The sequence below is a fragment of the Symphodus melops genome (genome assembly GCF_947650265.1).
Source record: "Symphodus melops genome assembly, chromosome: 20".
NCBI classification, from domain to species: Eukaryota; Metazoa; Chordata; class Actinopteri; order Labriformes; family Labridae; genus Symphodus; species Symphodus melops.
The window spans coordinates 17,188,556-17,207,677 of record NC_136710.1 but is presented as its reverse complement, the minus strand read 5'-3'; the positions used below and the strand labels follow the sequence as shown (position 1 = coordinate 17,207,677).

The window sequence follows — 19,122 nt, the reverse complement described above, 5'->3', positions numbered from 1 at the left end:
TCCTGTTTGCCTCACCAGCCTTGATGCCCCCCCACCAGCACACCACAGCAAAGAAGAGTGTGTTGGCCACCACAGACTGGTAGAAGGCCTTGAGGAGTCTGTCGCAGACACTGAAAGACCTGAGTCTCCTCAGGAAGAACAGCCTGCTCTGTCCTTTCCTGAAGATGGCTTCAGTGTTATGGGACCAGTCCAGCTTGTTGTTAATGTGAACCCCAAGGTACTTGTAGGAGTCCACCCTCTCCACTTCCTCCCCCTGAATGATGACTGGGGCAGGGGGGCACCTCTTCCTCCTGTAGTCCACTACCACCTCCTTTGTTTTGGCGATGTTGAGCTTCAGATGGTTGTTGTTGCACCATGTGACGAAGCTCTCGATCAGACCTCTGTACTCGTCCTCGTTGCCATCAGTGATGCGGCCCACGATGGAGGAGTCGTCAGAAAACTTTTGGAGGTGGCAGGAACCAGAGTTAAACCTGAAGTCTGAGGTGAAGAGAGTGAACAGAAAGGGTGCCAGAACAGTTCCTTGGGGTACTCCAGTGTTGCTCATCACCACATCAGAGACACAGCCGTCCACTCGGACGTACTGTGGTCGGCCAGTGAGGTAGTTGTAGATCCAGGCTGTGGTGTCAGGGTGCAGATGAATATCCAGCAGTTTTTCCCTCAGGAGGCCGGGCTGGATGGTATTAAAAGCACTGGAGAAGTCAAAGAACATGACTCTCACAGTGCTTCCCTGCTTCTCCAGGTGTGACAGGGCTTTATGGGTCAGGAAGATGATGGCATCCTCCACGCCGATGAGCCGCTGGTAAGCAAACTGCAGTGGATCTATGAAAGCAGTGAGCAGGGTCTTTAGCTGCTGGAGAACCAGCCTCTCAAATGTCTTCATGACATGTGACGTGAGTGCCACAGGCCTGTAGTCATTAAGAGAGCTGGGACGACCAGTCTTAGGAACTGGTACAATGCAGGAGGTCTTCCACAGGTCAGGCACCAACATCAGCCTGAGGGAGAAGTTGAAGAGGTGCCGAAAGATTCCTGCTTACAGTCCTGCGTAAAGATGAGAGTGACTTCGTACAGCCCCGATCTGCAGACGCTGTGCGTAGAGGTTCAGGAGCAGAAGTCCCATTAACCAGATAAAATACATATTTATGCAGATATTTTGCAAATATTTATTTTTCATTGTTGAGTGACAGTGCTTTTTTCCCCAATATATTTTTTAAATTCAGGCCAAGGCTCCGCTACTTGCTCTGAAAGCCCAAAGGCGATATAAGGATGACGGCTCACGGCATTTTTTGCTTTTGTTTGCTACATTGATAATTTAAGTTCATCTTTTTAATTTATTTGAAAGAGACAATCAGACATTGTATTATTATTTCAAGAATTCAAAATGTTCAAAATGTGTTCATTACATAGATAAAATTGAATTTTCTCTGTAGCACTTGGTGGATTTCATAAGCAACACACTTTAGTTGTTTATACAAAGTGTAAAGGTAAGAAAAAGCAATATATACGGTGTTATCTTCATTTTAGATAAGATGATAGCCCATCTTCAAAAGGGTAGTCAAAGCACTAATAAGTGTACGGCTGGGGTGAAAGGGAAGTTGTTGTTTTTTTTGAATTTTTTTTCCTTTCTATTTAATAAATGTGTTAATAAATAAATTCATTTTTGATGTCAAAAAGTATTTGCGGCTCCCAGTGTTTTCTTTTCCGTGGAAACCGGATCAAATGGCTCTTTCGGGGTTAAAGGTTGCCGACCCCTGCGCTAGAGGCACTCGTGGGCTTAATATATACAGTCGCTGGTTTCTATGGTTTCCCCGGACGTTTGGCGGTTGACGTGCATATAGGAGGCGTTTTTTAAAAAAAATGACGGAACAGGACACTATGTTTGAGGAGCGTTTGATGGATATGGTTCGTGATTATAACCATCTTTATGATATCCGTTTCCGGACCACACAAACGCTAGACAAACCGAGCTCTATTTGGCTGCCTGCCCCCTACAGGAGGCCTCCGGTAAGAAACGTATGTTACGTTTGGACTTTGCGAGTATAAGCAAAGACAACGCGAGTGACAATCAGAACACGTACGTGTCCGTTTGGTACTAACGTTGAGCATATTTCGGGCCTTACTCACTGGATTACATGAAACCAGCAGTTGGACATGGGATTTATCATTCTGCAACTCAAATATGGAAAGTATCGCAGGAAAATGTTTATCATAATAAATGTTGCCCGTCACACATTTGGATCAACATTGAACTTAACTCATTCAAAAGTGACCCATGAGACAAGGGCAGGTCATTAAAAAGATGTTCCTGGTTATTACATTTCCAATTATTAAGACGGGAATAGCAGAAATTGTGTGTGTGGTCTGTTTCCCCGTCTGTCTTGATCCTCCCCTGTCAGTCATGTGTGTTAATTAGCGGGGGCGTGGAAACCAGCTGCTCTCATCAACTACCAGTATAAATACCAGCACTCTGCATTCACTCGTCACAGGATTAGTGTTTCTACTAGTTTAGTAGCTCTCGAATCATTGGTGCTCGTCATTTCATAGTTTTGTTGTGAATCCTCGTTGTTAGCCTCCATGCTCATACTTGTGTTTTTTTTCTGTCAATCGAGGCCGTGTCGCTCGCCCTGCACTACCCACACACGATTCACGGACAATCTCTGCACGGATCACTCTCAGCCTCACGGATCCCCGGAAGTCACTTCCCCTCCTCGTTGTATTTACAGTCAGTATTCACCATTAAAGAATCCTGTTAATTGTATTCCCGTCGAGTCGTGCATTTGGGTCCTAACATTAAACACCGCAACAGAAATGTGCACGAAAGCAACGAGTGAGTAAGCCAAATCTCACATTAGGTAATGAAATCATGTCTTACCTGTAGAAATCGATAACAGAGTGGTGAAGAAAATGTAGAAGCCTGTAAGCAGAGCGATGCGTTTGGAAGGGGCAGCGCTCAGGGAACAAATTCCTATTAAAAAAACACAAACAGGATTTACAACAAATATTCATGTGACCAACGAGGACATGTATGAGTCATTAAAACAGGACTGCAATAATAATAATCTCATTTGGAGGACACAATTACATATCCAGGATAATGAGGGCTTACTGGTTATGATGCTTGCAATGATGACTGGCGCAGTAACCAACTGAATAAGCCCAATGAGCATGTCTCCCAGCAGGTTGATGTGATGTATGGCACTGTCTGACAGATCAAAGAAGTCCAACTGCAAGCGCTGTGTGAAAAGAAGAGAAATGTTATGAATTAACATAGTGACACAGTGACATTTGTAATGAAATAGAATTAACCAAAACTTAAAGGAAAAAAAAGTATTTTTCATATCAAATGTCTACCTGCTCCCCGTTAGATACGTCTTTAAAATGTCCTGATGTCCTTATTGTAAAAAGTCACCTCTGCTGACATGAAACTAACTGCCTTCCAGTTACAGTACATACAGTAACAATGCACAGCAACATGTTTCAAACTTTTAAATGGTTTTAAAGGTCTAACTTTTTACTGCTGTGCATCAAGTTTTCAAGCTATCATTTTTTTTCCAGTACATTTCCTTTCTGATCTGACTCTTATTTTTTACCAAAAAACAAAATCCAAGCTGAAAATTTACATACATTTTGGCAATAAATAAATATGCTTAATGAAGCATTTGAAATCTTGAAAATGTAAATACAGGTGTCAAAGGTGAACATACAAAAGTAAAATTGTGAAGAAAAAAAAATACAATTATTTAAAAATGAAAGCAGGTGTGCCCCCCCCCCTCCCTTTTAATAATGAAACTCTGAACTAGTTTATGTACAAAATTTGACAAAGCCACGATAAAGTTTTGACTTCCCAGAGTTTCATATAGTGCAAATGTACAAAAAAAAAATAAAAATAAAAAAATCACTAAACAGCTCCATTATCTTCCTGCTCGCAAACTTTTTTCCCGAGGTTGACTTCAGATCATATACAGCGATGCTGCAAAGGACAGCCAGCACATTCTGGCTTTTTTTTGGTTATCGTTTCCTGTTAATAACGAAAAGTGACCACACACACGCACATGCGCGCGTTAGAGCGTCTGTGCCAGCCCGTATCACGGACAGATGAGGATTCGCGGATAACTATGATTAAAATAATAATAATAAAAAATATCTTTAAACGATCATATCTCCTGTTTTTCTCCGTCTATCGACATAAAACAAACACTGGGGAAAACTTTGAAGCCTGCACTTTCAAGTGACTGTGCCTGCATTGCTCTACATTGTGCAGTTAAGTAATGGAGTGGTCACGTGATTTGATCACGTCGGTTTCGAAGGGTTAACGAACTTTCGCGTTGCCACGGAAACAAAATAACTTTCAGAGATGCTATCTGTGTTGTTAAGGCATGAAAATGTCACTGACAAAGATAAGTTTTAAAATTGTTTAAATGGGTGGTTCACACTACTTAGTCTCTTAATATGACCACTCATAGTAAAAATGTGCTCCTATGGCCTACAATAATAAACTAGAACAGCACGTCAAAAGGTTGACACCTTTTTTAGTATTCAGTTAAAAACATTTAAACTTCCTTGACCTTTAGGCTTTAATTTTACAGTCTATGTTTGAACTCACCCAGGAAGACAGCCGACAGATTTAACGCCACGAACACAGAAGAGGAGGGCATCTTCACAAACACACAGAAAAAACACTTCAGTGTTCAACTGTTGTTTAAACCATAGACTTATATGACAATCATGGTTACCGTTACTAGCTGCACCGATCATATTTGCGTGATGACGTAGGTGAGATGACGCAACTGAAGACGGCAACTTAAAAAAGAAATGAAAAAAATAAAATAAAATGTTATTGCATCTCACAATGAATATTTGACTTTATTCTGCAGCATATACCGTCATATCTCCCGTTTCCTGCCTTTTAAGAATTACACTCACTAAAGTTAAGTGGCTAATTGCTTAAAATAAACAATTACAAATAAATACAAAATGTTTCTTGTGCGTTGTGGTGGAGGGACACATGGACAACAACGAAGTCAACCCCTTAGCTCGCCATTAAAGTAGTTAACAATAGTATTAATATTTATGTGTAACTATGCGTCTTAAATTTCCTTGAGTCATGGGAGTCATCCCAAAAGGATCAATAAAGTTCAGTCTAAGTCTAAATTGCGCTTGCTCACCAATTAAGTTATCCCGTCTTTTTGAAAGGATGTTTCATGTGAACCACGCCCGACGGGACAAATCGACCCGTTTGTATTTGTTCAAACAAGTTATTTTAATGACTTCACATAAAGTACAGACCCCTAAGCAGACAAACTTACTGTGTTCTCCTACGTCACAAAAACATTAATAATTGCCCCACTCCGCCAGGCCTCCCAGTATCCACAGTAAAAACAGAAAGTATAGGCTACTCACGGCTTTCCTGGGCAGTATTGACTGTTACCGACCCAGGCAAAACAGATACTGGCTGCTGAGCTTCAGGATCCAATGGCTAGATCACTCCCTTCGTTTTGTGTCTCACCACTTGACAACCAATCTTCCTCCACACACACACACACACACACACACACACACACACACACACACACACACACACACACACACACACACACACACACACACACACACACACACACACACACACACACGAAGAAAAAAAAAGCACAGCAATCTCAGCCACAAACCCTGAAAAAAAAAAAGAGATGAAGTAGCCAGAAACACTCAAATAGTAAAAGTTGTAATAAAAACACAACATAACATGAACTAGTACTAAATAAAACAAGCCGGAAACCTTCCAAACACTGACCCTGTAACAAATGTATGACTTTATTCTCGTAAATGTATAGCCTATTTTAATCTGGACATTTTAGATGGTCCCCTTTAAAATGGCCCTCATACGCTCTCGTATAATAAATACGTGTGTAACATTTTATGGACTCAAACATTATGAACCCCTGCATGCTACCAGCAATAAGAAAATAACCTGCTAACCGGCAAAGGTTCATAAAACCACAGTCTCCCTTTTTCAGAACCCCAAAACGATTGTCCAGAAATGTAATCTCTCAGTTAAATTCATCAAGCATTACTTGCAGGAGTAGGCTCTATTACAAGGACAATATTGCAAAAGTTTCATGTTACAACACAAAATACAATAATGACAGTAAGAAGAATACCAATAATAATATCAGATAATTATAAGCGAAAATAAAGTCTGTTAAAAGCTTATAGAACATTTAAAACTGGGAAACAGCGCCCTCCAGTGATTAAAAGCTTGAGTTGCTTTAAGGTGTTTTCTAAGAACTTTATAGAGGAAATGTTTTTTTTTAATCTAACAAAATAAATAAACAATTTATGGGGAATAAAAATCATCTCCATGTATTGTGACTTACAAATTAAAAAGTGAGGCTCTAAAGATCAGTAGCTTAACAATCTGAAGAGGTATTGTGAAATGAAACTGAAAATATATACACAGAAGAGAAAAAAAGAGGAACAGAGAGTTACAGGAGTAAGCGTGGGGAGACACGGTGGGAATGAACGCTGGTTGCTGTGCTGAAATGATTCCTTGAATTACGCACGGACATGGCACAGATTCATGGCGCAAAAAACGTCAGACAGTGACAGAGTTAGATTACGACAGTAAGGATACGTACCTGTTTAAGAGCGGACTGGCAGGCTCATATTGAAAGTTGTTAAACTGAGTTTACTTAGTTAAAGAATGTGGATCTAGCGGATCAGACTGCAGTGCGCAACGCTGAATGAAAAGTTTCCGTCTGGTCGTTTGGAAACATTTGATCATGTTTTAATGCCTCGCACTGAAATACGCGAAGATAAATGTTTGCATCAAAGACTCTCAGTGTGTTTGTGACAACATTTTAGTGTGAGCAGGTTTTGTCTGTGATGAACCTTAACGAGTGCACTGCACTCCTGAAGCACCAGGGCAGGTCGAATAACCCCTTTATCAAAGTTGTTCTCACTGAGTTATACTGTGAGTAATGATAGATAGATAGATAGATAGATAGATAGATAGATAGATAGATAGATAGATACTTTATTGATCCTGAGGGAAATTCAAGGCATCCAGTAGCAGTATACAGACAGGCAGGACACAAGACATTAGTTACAATACACACCCGCTGTCCCCCCTCCCCATCTCAAAGCATTTAAATACAAAACACAATTATTGTTGTTTTCTTCTGTATTGTGGTAAATTTCATTATGTGTTCACATGCAGTTTGTAAAGACAGAGATTTTGTGTTTTAAATCTGTAACCTGCAGTCTTATAAACTCATCTTAAGTGAATGCCAACACAAAAATCGACTTTGAAACTAATCTTTTTTATATGATGCAACAAGTCTGACCTGTTTTGTTTCGGTTATCAGAAAGTTCCATACAGTAGCTTGTCTTAATTTTTAAAATCATACAGCAGCCTATTTAGCCATGTGATGAGTTATAGTGATGTCAGCCAAATTAGTCCAGATCACTGGAGGTCTCATTTGAACCAAACCTGCCCACACCCATTGACACCCCTGTTCAAGTCAAGTTTCACGAATGGCAGAGGTTTCTATGTAAAGTGACCATCTGAAATAACTAATCCCATTCACACACATTCATACGCTGCCGACGAAATGGAAGAAGCAACCTGGGGTTAAGTGTCTTGTCCGAGAACGCATCAGACATGTTGCTGCCGGAGCGCCTAACCATCAGGTTGAGAGACAACGACTCAAACAAGTGAGTTACAGCCGCCCCAGGATGTAAGAATCATTGACATTTGTTTTCGATTTTCGTAATTATGAGAAAAAAAATATAACAAGAAAAATTAAGAAGTTGACAAGAACCAATATTAACATGGCAGAGGAGAAGTGTAAACGAAGTCTTTGTCACAAAGTTTGGATTTTTCACCATGTGGCACACCATCACATTAACTATAAAGCATCAGTTCCTATTTTTCATTTTTGCTGCAGTTGCAGGTGCTTCCCGAGTCTATCTGGTGCCTGAATAAATACAACTTCTCTCCTCTTCTCTGTGTGGGTCAGGCCTGAGGTTTCGCTCTTTTTTCGGACGAATAGTCACAGCCGAATAGATCGGGCCATCTGCGCCAAGATTCTGGGAAGAAACGTTTTTTCAGTCACTTTTCTCGCACAAAAAGCTTAAATCATTAAGTTTCAAACAACTTTAGGTAAACAAAGTACGCGATTACCTCATCCTGTTGTGCGTCCTGTTCTTCAATATTAGCTACACGAGAGAAACAATCTGTGGTTAATGTTGATGTACAACATTGCACAACACTGTTTTTGATGCAGTTTGTAGAATAGGAAAGAGGTTTTGTTTCATTTGGAAAAAAGGATGTGAAATATACAACAGAACTAAATACTATGTCTGTACCTTTGTGAAGCCTTTTGATTTTAACAGACAGACAAATGACGATCATCACCAGGATAACAATCAGGCCAACCAGGACCACGTTCATCAGCTTTGTCATGTCATACTGCACTTCTACAAAACATCATTTGATTAGACTTTGTACATTTTAAGTGCATATCTTAAAAATCGTAACTTTTTTTCAGTTTAAGTTGATTCCATCATCAATGAAAGGATGGACCAAACGTTGAAGGAAACTTACCTTGGACCTCTAAAAATGTTGCATCAACAATCACTGGACCTGATCCGCCCATATGAAATCCACAAAAATAGAGTCCAGAGTCAAACAAATCCACTTGTTTGATGTTGAGGAAGATAGTGGAGCTGTTTGATGTTGTGTTGAATTTTCCATCTTGGAATCCGCTGCAGAGTTGAGCAGGTTCGACAGACGTGAACATGTGCGAGATGCAGCGAGGCTCACTTGTGTTCAGTCTGAACCACAAGATCTGAGTGGGAACAGTGGAAAAGTTGGAGCACTGCAGAGTGACTTCATCCCCAGACTGGACCTCCACAGTCTGAGACCCAAGACCTGAGACGGAGATCCAAACTGACACAAACAGAAATGTTACTCCCAACTCTGAGCAATAGTAGGAATTCATACTTTTCGTTTTAATGATTGTATTAATAGTAATGAGTTTAGTCACATGTGAGGAGTAAAGAAACCACTTACCGAGGCTGCAGAGAAGTGAAGCTGTTATCAAGATCAGGTTCCTCATTGTGCTCTAGTTTGTGTGACTGACGACTCTCTTTATACAACAGACCTCCTTCAAGGCAGCACACATGGTGTCATGTTAAAATGGCAGATAACCAACCAGCACAGTTAAGACTGAAGGCTGGAAGGGCTAGCACTGCTGACATCAACAACACCCAGCACAACACTTTTATGTGCAGATTCACAACGTGTTTAGCCATGTTCAACATAAAGTGCTCGACTCTGACAGATTTTTTAAGCTGATTTGTCCAAATTTAAATTTGCGCTACAGGATCAGCACCAGCTTAAAGACACTTTCAACTTCCGGATCATACATTAATAAGGTATGTTTCCAGAGTCTCTAACAAAAGTTAACTGGTTAAAACAGGTTCAGTTTTTACAATAAGCCTAAGGATGCTTTAAAAAGCTGGTTGTTGTGGTCTGAAGTGATTTATTCATACATTAAAGGTTGTTACGCCCCACCATCAGGCGGCCCTATGGTGCTAACAAGAATCCACAAATTAACCCATTAAAACACACTAACACTAACCAAGTCAAATAAAGGGATTTATTACAATTATACAAACTAAATGATGACAATGATCAACTTAGACTAATGTGACAAAACACAACAAACAATCCCTGACAGACACCCAGAGCAGTTCCATCCCCAAAAGTCTTCTGCCTGCTGAAGCTAGCACAAGCCTTTTAAGCACTGAATCCAGGTGAGCCTCGTTGGCCAATCAGTGGCCACACCTGTGCAGGAGAAAAATAGAAAGGGAACAAAACAGCACAGGGAACATACAGCCGTAACAAAGGTGCACTGTGGAGTTCTGGTAGAGAAATGTATAGATTCTGTGGTTTATGTTCATAACTCTGTACACAAACTGTCTTCAGAGGGAAATGCTCTCCCTGGACCACTGTTTGAAGATAAAAAGCTTTGTGAGTAGTTCCAGGGACCCATTTTTTCTTTGCATAGATTTTAAATATCACTACAAAATCGACATAGTGCACCTTTAAAGACGCACGGAGAAACTGAGATTGCACGTCATCATCTTGTATGGATGGTGTGACAGAAGGTGGGGGTGTTTCTGTCGTAAATGTTCAACCAGGAAATCCTGAAACAGACTGTGGGTTATCTTAAAATGTATTTGGCCGTGTGGTCAGACAACACAGCAGCAGAACACACACGGCTGAGAAAGTCTTGCTTATATTCTGTTCAAAGAGAAGACCACACATGATTTTCTATTTAGACAGATAGACCCTCAGTAGGCTTTGAAGGTGACATCCGCATCACTTGCAATTGTTAAAAAATACATTTCTTCAACCTCAGAGTATCACATTTCCTTTTCAGCTCACAACATACACTTGGCTCCAATCCAAATACAGCTCTGCATAAGTATATGTAATACAGCTACACAGAGCTAAATGAAGAATTACCCTGGATCATGTAAATGTGTACAAAGAGATGTGAAGTGACTCTGCGGTGGTGATGTGAGGTATGTGGTGAACATGTACAGCTCAGAGATCGGTGCTTTGGATGGTCTGAGGAGGCTGTACATGCCAGAAGACAGAGATCAGATGAAGAGAGCTGAAGATGTTGTCATGATCCAGTTATAGAGGAGACTCCTCACTGATAAAGACAGTACTTTTTGTCTATATTTAATATGTGACGCTTTTCAATCCAGACAAAAAATACTGTAAATTAAAGTCCTATTTTACTTACTGCTGCTTGCAAGTTAGACACTGGTGTATAAACATGCAAACACATGACTGTCTTCATGACTGTGGTTTAAACCTCTGACAGACAAAAAAACACATACCAGATGTATATATTGTATATTTTAATATGATTCAAACTTCAACTTCAATTTGTATGAATCATTTGAAAATCATTTCTTCACGTTAACACCTAAACCTTGACTGTAAAATGTCATACAAAATGCTCTTTGTAAATGCTTTAGCTCCCCATTCCTTTCTTTTTAGTCTTTGTGGTATTTCCTGTAACATAGGACTGTAGTTCCCAAACTTTTACAACTTCGGGCCCACTTTTAAGTCTCAAAAATGTTCACGACCGACCTCCGACCCCATGTCCATGTTTTGTCTCGAGGTGACGGCACAGTTTCAAATGATAATATTTTGGAAATTATTTGGCGGCCCACTTGCAATAGGCTCACAGGTTGAGAATCACTGCCATAGGACATCAAGGTCTTTACTGGCTACTGTAATCTTTGACCAAAGATTCAAACTTCAAAAGTAAAGAGAGAAAAACAAAGAAGACAATATATGGGGAAAAACTCCATCCATCAAGTTTGATTTTGAGAGATTTAGAAAGTGACTCTGGTTGTAGAATAAAGAACAGTTTGTGTCTCCAGCTCCTGTTCTGCTGCAGGCCTTCTACTGCTTCCTGCTTTAGGCTGAAAACGCAGCGCTGCATAATTAACGTCATCAGAAGCCACATTCTGTAAGTAAAAACACGACATGAAAAGATAAATGAAGCAGAAAACATAAAGGAATAGACTTCAATCCAACTTCAAGGTGCACTCTGGAGTTTTGGTCGAGAAAAGTTAAAGTTTGAGAAATGTGCAGATTCTGTTGCATATGCTCAGTACTCCTTTTTTTTTTAAACTTATTTTTGGCCTTTTTTTTGGACAGAATAGCTGTAGAGAGAGGAAACACATGAAGCAAAGAAAAAACATGCAGCAAAGGAACATTTTGAAAAGGTTTTGGTGGAGGGCCAACAGTCAAACCGTTTTTTTTCCTTGAATAATTTTTTTGAATCTAGTTCAAAAATATAACAGAATTGTTTCACTTCTCCAAATTTCTCTACCAAATCCTCATAGTGCACCTTAAATCAAAATAAAAAAAAGTAATACCTCACTTTGCGGTGGATCCTGTTCCTCTTCACGAGCTAAACGACAGAAGCAGAACATCCAGTCAAAAAACTGCTGCTGAATATTTCTGCTATTACTTTGTGGCTCACACAACGTTTTACATGTGCCATCCAAATATGAGCACATAAATACCTTCATGAAGTTTTCTGATGTTTACAACCAGAGTGAAGACGACAACAGAGAGGAGTACAACCAGAGCACCCAGGATCATATTCAGATAGGTGTCTCTTTCAATAAATGCTTCTGCAACAAACATGATCAGACAAGTCATTATTTGGTCTAAAAATCTGTTAAAAATAACAAAAAAAAAAGGTAACAAAGCAAAAGTACCTTACCTTGAACTTTCAAATATGTTGCACTAACAATAACTGGATTTATTTCTGAGTTAAATCCACAGAAATAAATTCCAGAGTGGCAACAATCCACCTGTTTCATCTTGAGAAACAGATGAGTGCTGTTGGATGCCATGTCAAAGCTGCCATTTTGAAATTCGTCATAAAAAGAAACAATCCCACCAGCCATGGACATAGAGGAGATTCTGCTCATGTTGGATGTGCTGTTCAGTCTGAACCAGGAAATGTGCGAGGGGACAGAGGTGAAATTGGAGCACAGCAGTGTGACTTCTTCACCAGGTTGAGCATCCACAGTGTGAAACTCAGACACTGAGACAGACAGCCGACCTTAAAGACGACGACGTGAAAAAAGATTTGACATAAACTGAAACAAAGCTGACAATGTTTGTACTGACAACAAAAACAGACGGGTGTACTTACTGAAGAGTAAAGCTGCCATCAAGGTAAGGCTCATCATTGTACGTACAGTATGAACACACCACTGATGTGGTTGTCACTCAACAGTGCCCCAGTAAATGGCTCAGTGTGAAGAGGCGGAGCGTCTTTCTGTCAATCCAGTGTCTCAGACTGCTTTTACACTTACAGTTAATCTGCTACTTTATCGGATTTTCTCTCCCCGCCATATTTTTTTTCCGCCTCATGTTTCAGTCCTCCAGTTATCTCCCCAGCTTCACCGCTCTCCACATAGACATTAAGTTACGCAGAGAGGAATGTTATCTGATCCAGCTACCTCAAGACAACTAACCCCTGACATTTGCACACCGATTTTTATTTACAGAAATGCTTGACTTTTTTTTTATCAAATGCTGATTTGAAACTTGAAGAGCAAAACAAATACAGAACCTACTGAACTGAAATGCAAACCTGGATTCTATTGACTAACACCTGTTTGACTTTGTAGTCTGCGATCTGTGTCAGTAGCACCAGGTTAGCAGTATACCTGCAGCAGTCTTCTATAAATCACAGTGTTTATTTACTATGAGAATAAAGAATCCAAATAGCTGCAGAGTGAGTAGTTGTATCGATGATTGCAGTGGAAAATGAACCTGCCAGATTTCTGTTTGCAATGTTTAGCAGGTTGAAATGTACATGATGTGGTTTGGCTGCTGTCTGTCACCTCTCACAAACGTTCAGCCTTCAGCAGAGGGACTGCTTTGATACAAGGCCGTGCATGTGGCGCCTTGCAAAAGTCAAGAGAGAAGACTGTGAAAGTGTTGGGGTTAAGGTGTGATTAGATTCTCATGGCTCTCATTTCTTTGAAACCCAGCTTTAAAAGATCATTTGAATTCATAAACTCTTTGTTTTCTTTGGCCTTTCAGTGTTTTTATGTTGCAGGAAGCTGAAGGCCGAGTTTTGTCTGGTTGAGTCCTCCCTTGGGATAAATCGCCTTGATTCAAACTGAACATTTTCAGCTACATTGGGCCACAGCTAATCCTTAGACTTGCTGAATAGATACAAAGGGGCAAAGTCACCCTCTCTCTCTCTCTACAGCTGAGACATGCTCTTTCCTGTCTTGATGGAGACGGGACGCTTCTTCGCTTGTTCAGTTTGTTTTAAACCACACTCCTCCACTGATGTGGTAAAAGTTTGCCTGTACAGTGTGTGGTGAGGCTGAGCTTCCAACAACCCTTGACTGTTACACCAGTGATTCTAGTTGTGTCAAAGTAATCTACAAGTACAGACGTTTGATTTTTAAAGCCTCATATAGAGAAAGAATTGTTTTTATGATCACCATAAAAGCCTTTTAAGTTCTACGGTGCAGTTACTACTTCCACTCAGGTGACAGCTATATTTGACCTCTTACTGCGTGTGGCCGTTAGCACCATTGTTTGTGAATTTCATGTCTTTTTTTTTTTTGCAAAGTTGTTCATTTCATGGAGAAATAGTCACCAATTCAAATATTGAAATACATGAAAACAGCACTGAAGCTCAAAGATGCGGTTTGGAGAACATTTAAACCTTTACGAGTGCTTTTTGAATTACATTTTTTGTCATTTGCAAAGGTTAATTTGCTCAATCCTTTTATGAATAAGGCCCAGAACCACTGACTATGTTAGTGAATTAGTGGCCAATGCTACCTGGTTCACGATCAGGAGGGTCGTCAGCCATGTGGTCAGCCGTCTGTATACAGGAGAACAATGTGTGGAGAGCAAAGGAGGCAATCCTCGATCCCTATGGAACTTCAGGGCTTAAATTCATCCCTACAATCCAAATAGTTTGCAAATGCAGCGATATCAACCAACTCTTAAGTGTCACCTCAACTCCAATTCAATTTGCGCTTCCCAAGTCTTGGCTGAAAATCCTTGCATTAACTGCTGGCAACATCAAAAATCAAGAAAGGTTAGCTGTCTAAGTCCCTGAACTAAAGACTTTCTCTGCTGATTTACCTTAATCCCCCTCAACATGTACGAAGATATGGAGTCCGTACAGATTTGTTCCTTGTTTTGATGTCTTGAGTAGAAAAGCTTGCAACAACTGCACCTCAAACCCCAACAAAAGACAGCGGTAGAAAGACAGTGTATGCTGCTTCATTTCAAACTTTATTTTTTTACAGAAGTTGGGGTTTCCAGGCCTCATGGTTTTTGCCGCCTCAGATGAGACTGCACAGTCTCTTCCTGTTGAACAACTCTTTCTCCCTCATGCAATATGTTGGTTTTTCTCAACACATTATAATCACTCAAAACTTGTTTTGTAAGAGTCTTTCAGAGTTTGTTTCTTGGAATCATTTCTCAATGATTTCTTAAATCATTTGACATGTCTAAGTCAGCACGTAATGCTTAGTCAGCCATGTGGTCAGCCTTCTTTCCTTCCTGTAAATGCAGCTAATTTTATCTGTACACAAATGTTATTTCTGCATTCTGGTTTTTTTATCACAGTAAAATACTGAACTACGCTGAAACTGCTGATTTAAAAAAAAGATATAAACATTTTTTACAGCCTGGTAAAAAAAGTTATATTAATAGCACATTTCTTTATTGGTCCACACTGTACAGAGGCAACATTTTTTACAATTCATCATCTGTTGTGAATAAATTAAGGCAGAGAGTTAAATATGCATTTACATAAAGACGCTAAGTTGATTGACAGGTGGATGAGTTGTATCTTTTTGCCAGGAAACTTTAGGCTCACCTAAACTCCAGCTTGTTGCCTGTTTCTAGATTTATTGAGAGCTAGGTTGAGGGGGTTTTTCCAATTTGACAACCACCATGCTTGGGTTTCAAAACCTCCTTCAGATACTGATGGGTGATGTAACTCAGACAACATTTACGTTGTTTACAGTCTGTGGTTTGAACCTTCCTTCCTTTGAGGAGCTTTCTGCCTGCCTTTCTTAAGTTGTATTTTTGGCCTTCTTGTTCCTGACTGTGAACTGTGAGATTAAGACTAGTCCTCTTTGTTTGACCTGTCCTACCTTGGAGTCTGTCTATCTCCTATTGTCTCATACACACCCTATATGTTTCATTTCTAACATTATTAAAATATTACAGTTAAAATATCCTGTACAGACATTGATACGCTGTATGTTTTTTGACGCTATAGAAAGGCTCAGAATTCTTTCTCTGGCAGTCATACAGGTTTATTTTTAGAAGCCTTTGATCTCCAGGACTCAAGGTTTCACTCATTGGCTGAGACCACACCGTGCTGTTATTTCCTGTCAAACAATTGAGGGGTATTTCCCCACAGGCTAAAAGAAAAACTGACTGATAAATACATCCCAAATGACCCCGCCACCATAAATTACCCAATATCTCCTTACTGGCCAAACAGACATAGATAAAGGTTGGTTAACTCTCACCAACAAGCCGAGTTAAAGCACAAAGCATTGTAATACAGTATGATACAAGATCATGTCCTGCTTCCTCTCTCTATCTGGTAGCAGCATAGAGGACATTTGGCTCCGGCTCTCGTCTTTTGGCTTGAGAACGAAATGTCACCGCTGCGTAGTTCAGCTCACCAGAGGCCTCATTCTGTAAAGAGAGTATCTACTGTCATACTGTGGTCACTTGACATGAGCTTTATTCACTGAAGTGTCCAACACATTCTGAATCTTTAGGTAGATAAAGACTGATCATGTATAAATCCTTTAATTTAAAGATTGTTCATCGTTGCCGTGGAAACAGTGGAACGCATTAAATTAATATCAACGGATAACATGTCATTATTCCTCAAGCACAAACTGTATAAAGGTCAAAGGAGTTGTGTTTACCTCAGTGTGTCCTGGATTCTGTTTTTCTTCAGCAGCTGAACAAAAAAATGTAACATTTTTGTGAGAGGTTAGAGTTCATTCAACGTTGTTTTTGGTCAACTTAAAGGTGCACTGTGGAGTTTTGGAAGAGAAATGTGAAAGAAGGAGAAATGTATAGATTCTGTGGTGTATGTTAATTCTATACACAAAATGTCTTTAGAGGACAATATGGTCCCTGTAAAACCTGAAAATAAAATGCTTTGTGAGAAGTTAAATTGGAGGGCACGCAACAGTGAAACCGTGACTCTTCTGGTAGCTTTTTTTAGCTTCAAATAGTGTTTCAGGAACCCATTTTTTCTTTCAAAAAAGTTTGTGTTTTTAGTTCAGAAAATAAAGCTTTGAATAGTTTCACTTCTCCAACTTTCAAATTTCACTACCGAAGTGTGTGCACCTGTAAACACCATTAATAGACAGAAACTTTAAGTACTTTACAATAGCAATAAGAAGTACATTATGACACCTACCAGTCTGAAGTTTCCTAATTTTGACACTCAGACCGATGACGACGATCACAAGGAAAAAAGTCAAACCACCCAGAATCACGCTCGCCAGAGTCGCTGCTTCAAAGACAGATCAATGTGTCAGAATACATTTTCCTTTTGGACTCTTTGAATCCTAACAGGATTAAACTCACATCTTTAAGACTTTAAAATGTGTAAAGATTAGAGAAGTCTGTGCATTATAGAAATAATAATAAAAATGGTACTTGTACTGTTTATGTCCATTGTATCTTGGCCTTCATCTGTCTCGTTGCTTCCTATTAAACATATTTAAACAAGTTTAGGTCTTGAGTTCCTGTTCTGTTTGACTCTTTTACAGAGACAGATCATTGCTTCAGACTCTGTTTAATTTAGCGAGCGTTTTAACATGAAGGATTTCAGATGTCAGAAGTTTGTTGAGTTAAGAAAACTTTTGGAGAATCTTACTTGTACGGTTGTTGTTCATGCTGTTATGAGCATCACTGCTGCCTATTAAAGAAGGATTTTATCTTCACTGATTTACAAAAGAATATAAAAAACAATTTGTTGATAGAACCTGTTTCAAGATCATTTTCTATTTTTTTAGTTACATGAGCAGAAAAAAATCTAAACGTGACAATGGGAATAGAGAGAAAGAAAAGGCTTTAAAATAATCTTACCTTTGACCTTTAGATGTATCGTAGTAAGAACTGGACACCCCTCTCTGCTAAATCCACAGTAATAAATTCCAGAGTCGTTTAATTCTACTGAACGGACTTTGAGAGAGATAGTAGAGTCACTGTATGACATAGTGAATTTATCACCACTGGATCCATTAGGATATGTCACATTACTGGTAAGACCGGTCATAGTAGAGACACATTGGATGTCGGTTCCGTTGACAACTTTCAGCCAATATCTGACTGAGTCATATTTGTCAAAGCCGGAGCACATCAGTGTGGCATCTCCACCAGCCTGGACCTCCACAGTCTGAGACTCAGAACCTGAGACAGAGATCCAACCTGGAACAAACAGATGAGTGACCGAGATCTTAAGAGTCAGAAGCTGAAGGTGAAACACTTCTCTTCACACGAGCTAGCAAATACGAGATAAGTGGATAAAGATGCATGTAAGGAGGATAAATCAAACAATATGAAACATATGAATGATGTGACAAATGATGAAACACTTACTGAGGCTGCAGAGGAGGAAAGCTTTTATCAGCGTTTGGTTCATCGTGGTGCGTATGACTGTGGCTTTGAAATGTCCGTAATTTTAAAGAGAGCAGCAGAAAAGAGAAGCATCGGGCAAAGAGGAGGGGCCTTTGATATCATTTATCCTGTTCCTGTATGTGACATGCTGTAAATTAAGTATGTGAAGACAAAACCACTGAGTTGTTCAGAGCTCGGCCCTTCTGCATTTTTCAAACTAGTCTTCACTCCTCAGTACAAACATACAACGCTCTGAGCACAGATAGAGATCATATTTTGAACAACTTACTGATAGAAATATTATTTCCTATTAACTGGAATATTAGCTGTAAATAAACCAGGCTTATAAGAGGTATAATCTAATATAAACGTATTGATCCACTGCAGATCACTGAAGTGACTTCAAGAGGGGCCGACTGAGGCCGAGTCCACATAGGCAGGTATTATAGCTCTCTCTGTGTGTCGTGGCTGTCACACACACACACACTATACAGTCCACAATACACTTTTTGGAAAAGTCCTTCCAGATGTTCATAAATTGTGTCGAAGGTGTTTAAATGAAGTTAGAGAGATTATAGTCTTGAGACGTCACATTGTGCAATCCTGTCACTTCAGTTTACATGAGATCAGTGCGATGGCAGATGTATCCAAACTAATGCTGGTGTTAACGTTGCTAACTTGACTTTTGACATGCTCACACATACAGTACATACACAGGAGCTCTCCCACTATGTTGATGAGCAGAGACGCTTGAATCAACGACGGAGGTCACCGCTGCTTCATACAGCGCTCTGACACAAACCCAGCCGTCAACATCGGCCATTTTGGACGAGTTCCGGCCAAACTTCATGTCACTGGTGGTCATTGCAGAA

At 39.8% G+C, this 19,122-nt stretch overlaps 1 protein-coding gene and 2 long non-coding RNA genes across 3 annotated transcripts; all 3 read right to left on the bottom strand.

Moving 5' to 3' along the window:
* Positions 1-1,725: 1,725 nt before the first annotated feature.
* LOC306841871 lies at positions 1,726-4,724 on the bottom strand. Its single transcript, XR_013781595.1, has 3 exons — positions 4,601-4,724; positions 3,104-3,230; positions 1,726-2,962 (listed from the first exon to the last, which is right to left on the bottom strand). It is a non-coding gene; the product is annotated as an uncharacterized lncRNA (long non-coding RNA).
* Positions 4,725-11,978: 7,254 nt separating this feature from the next.
* Positions 11,979-12,335, bottom strand: LOC306841878. The gene is made up of 3 exons (XR_013781601.1): positions 12,321-12,335; positions 12,118-12,228; positions 11,979-12,002 (listed from the first exon to the last, which is right to left on the bottom strand). It is a non-coding gene; the product is annotated as an uncharacterized lncRNA (long non-coding RNA).
* A 2,575-nt stretch (positions 12,336-14,910) lies between these two features.
* On the bottom strand, positions 14,911-18,406 carry LOC306841575 (uncharacterized protein). Its single transcript, XM_079371520.1, has 8 exons — positions 18,233-18,406; positions 17,894-18,061; positions 17,720-17,815; positions 17,508-17,549; positions 17,294-17,338; positions 17,046-17,138; positions 16,543-16,577; positions 14,911-16,303 (listed from the first exon to the last, which is right to left on the bottom strand). The coding sequence occupies exons 1-8, from the start codon at positions 18,273-18,275 to the stop codon at positions 16,202-16,204; spliced, it is 624 nt and encodes a 207-aa protein (XP_079227646.1). The 5' UTR covers positions 18,276-18,406; the 3' UTR covers positions 14,911-16,201.
* Positions 18,407-19,122: the final 716 nt, after the last annotated feature.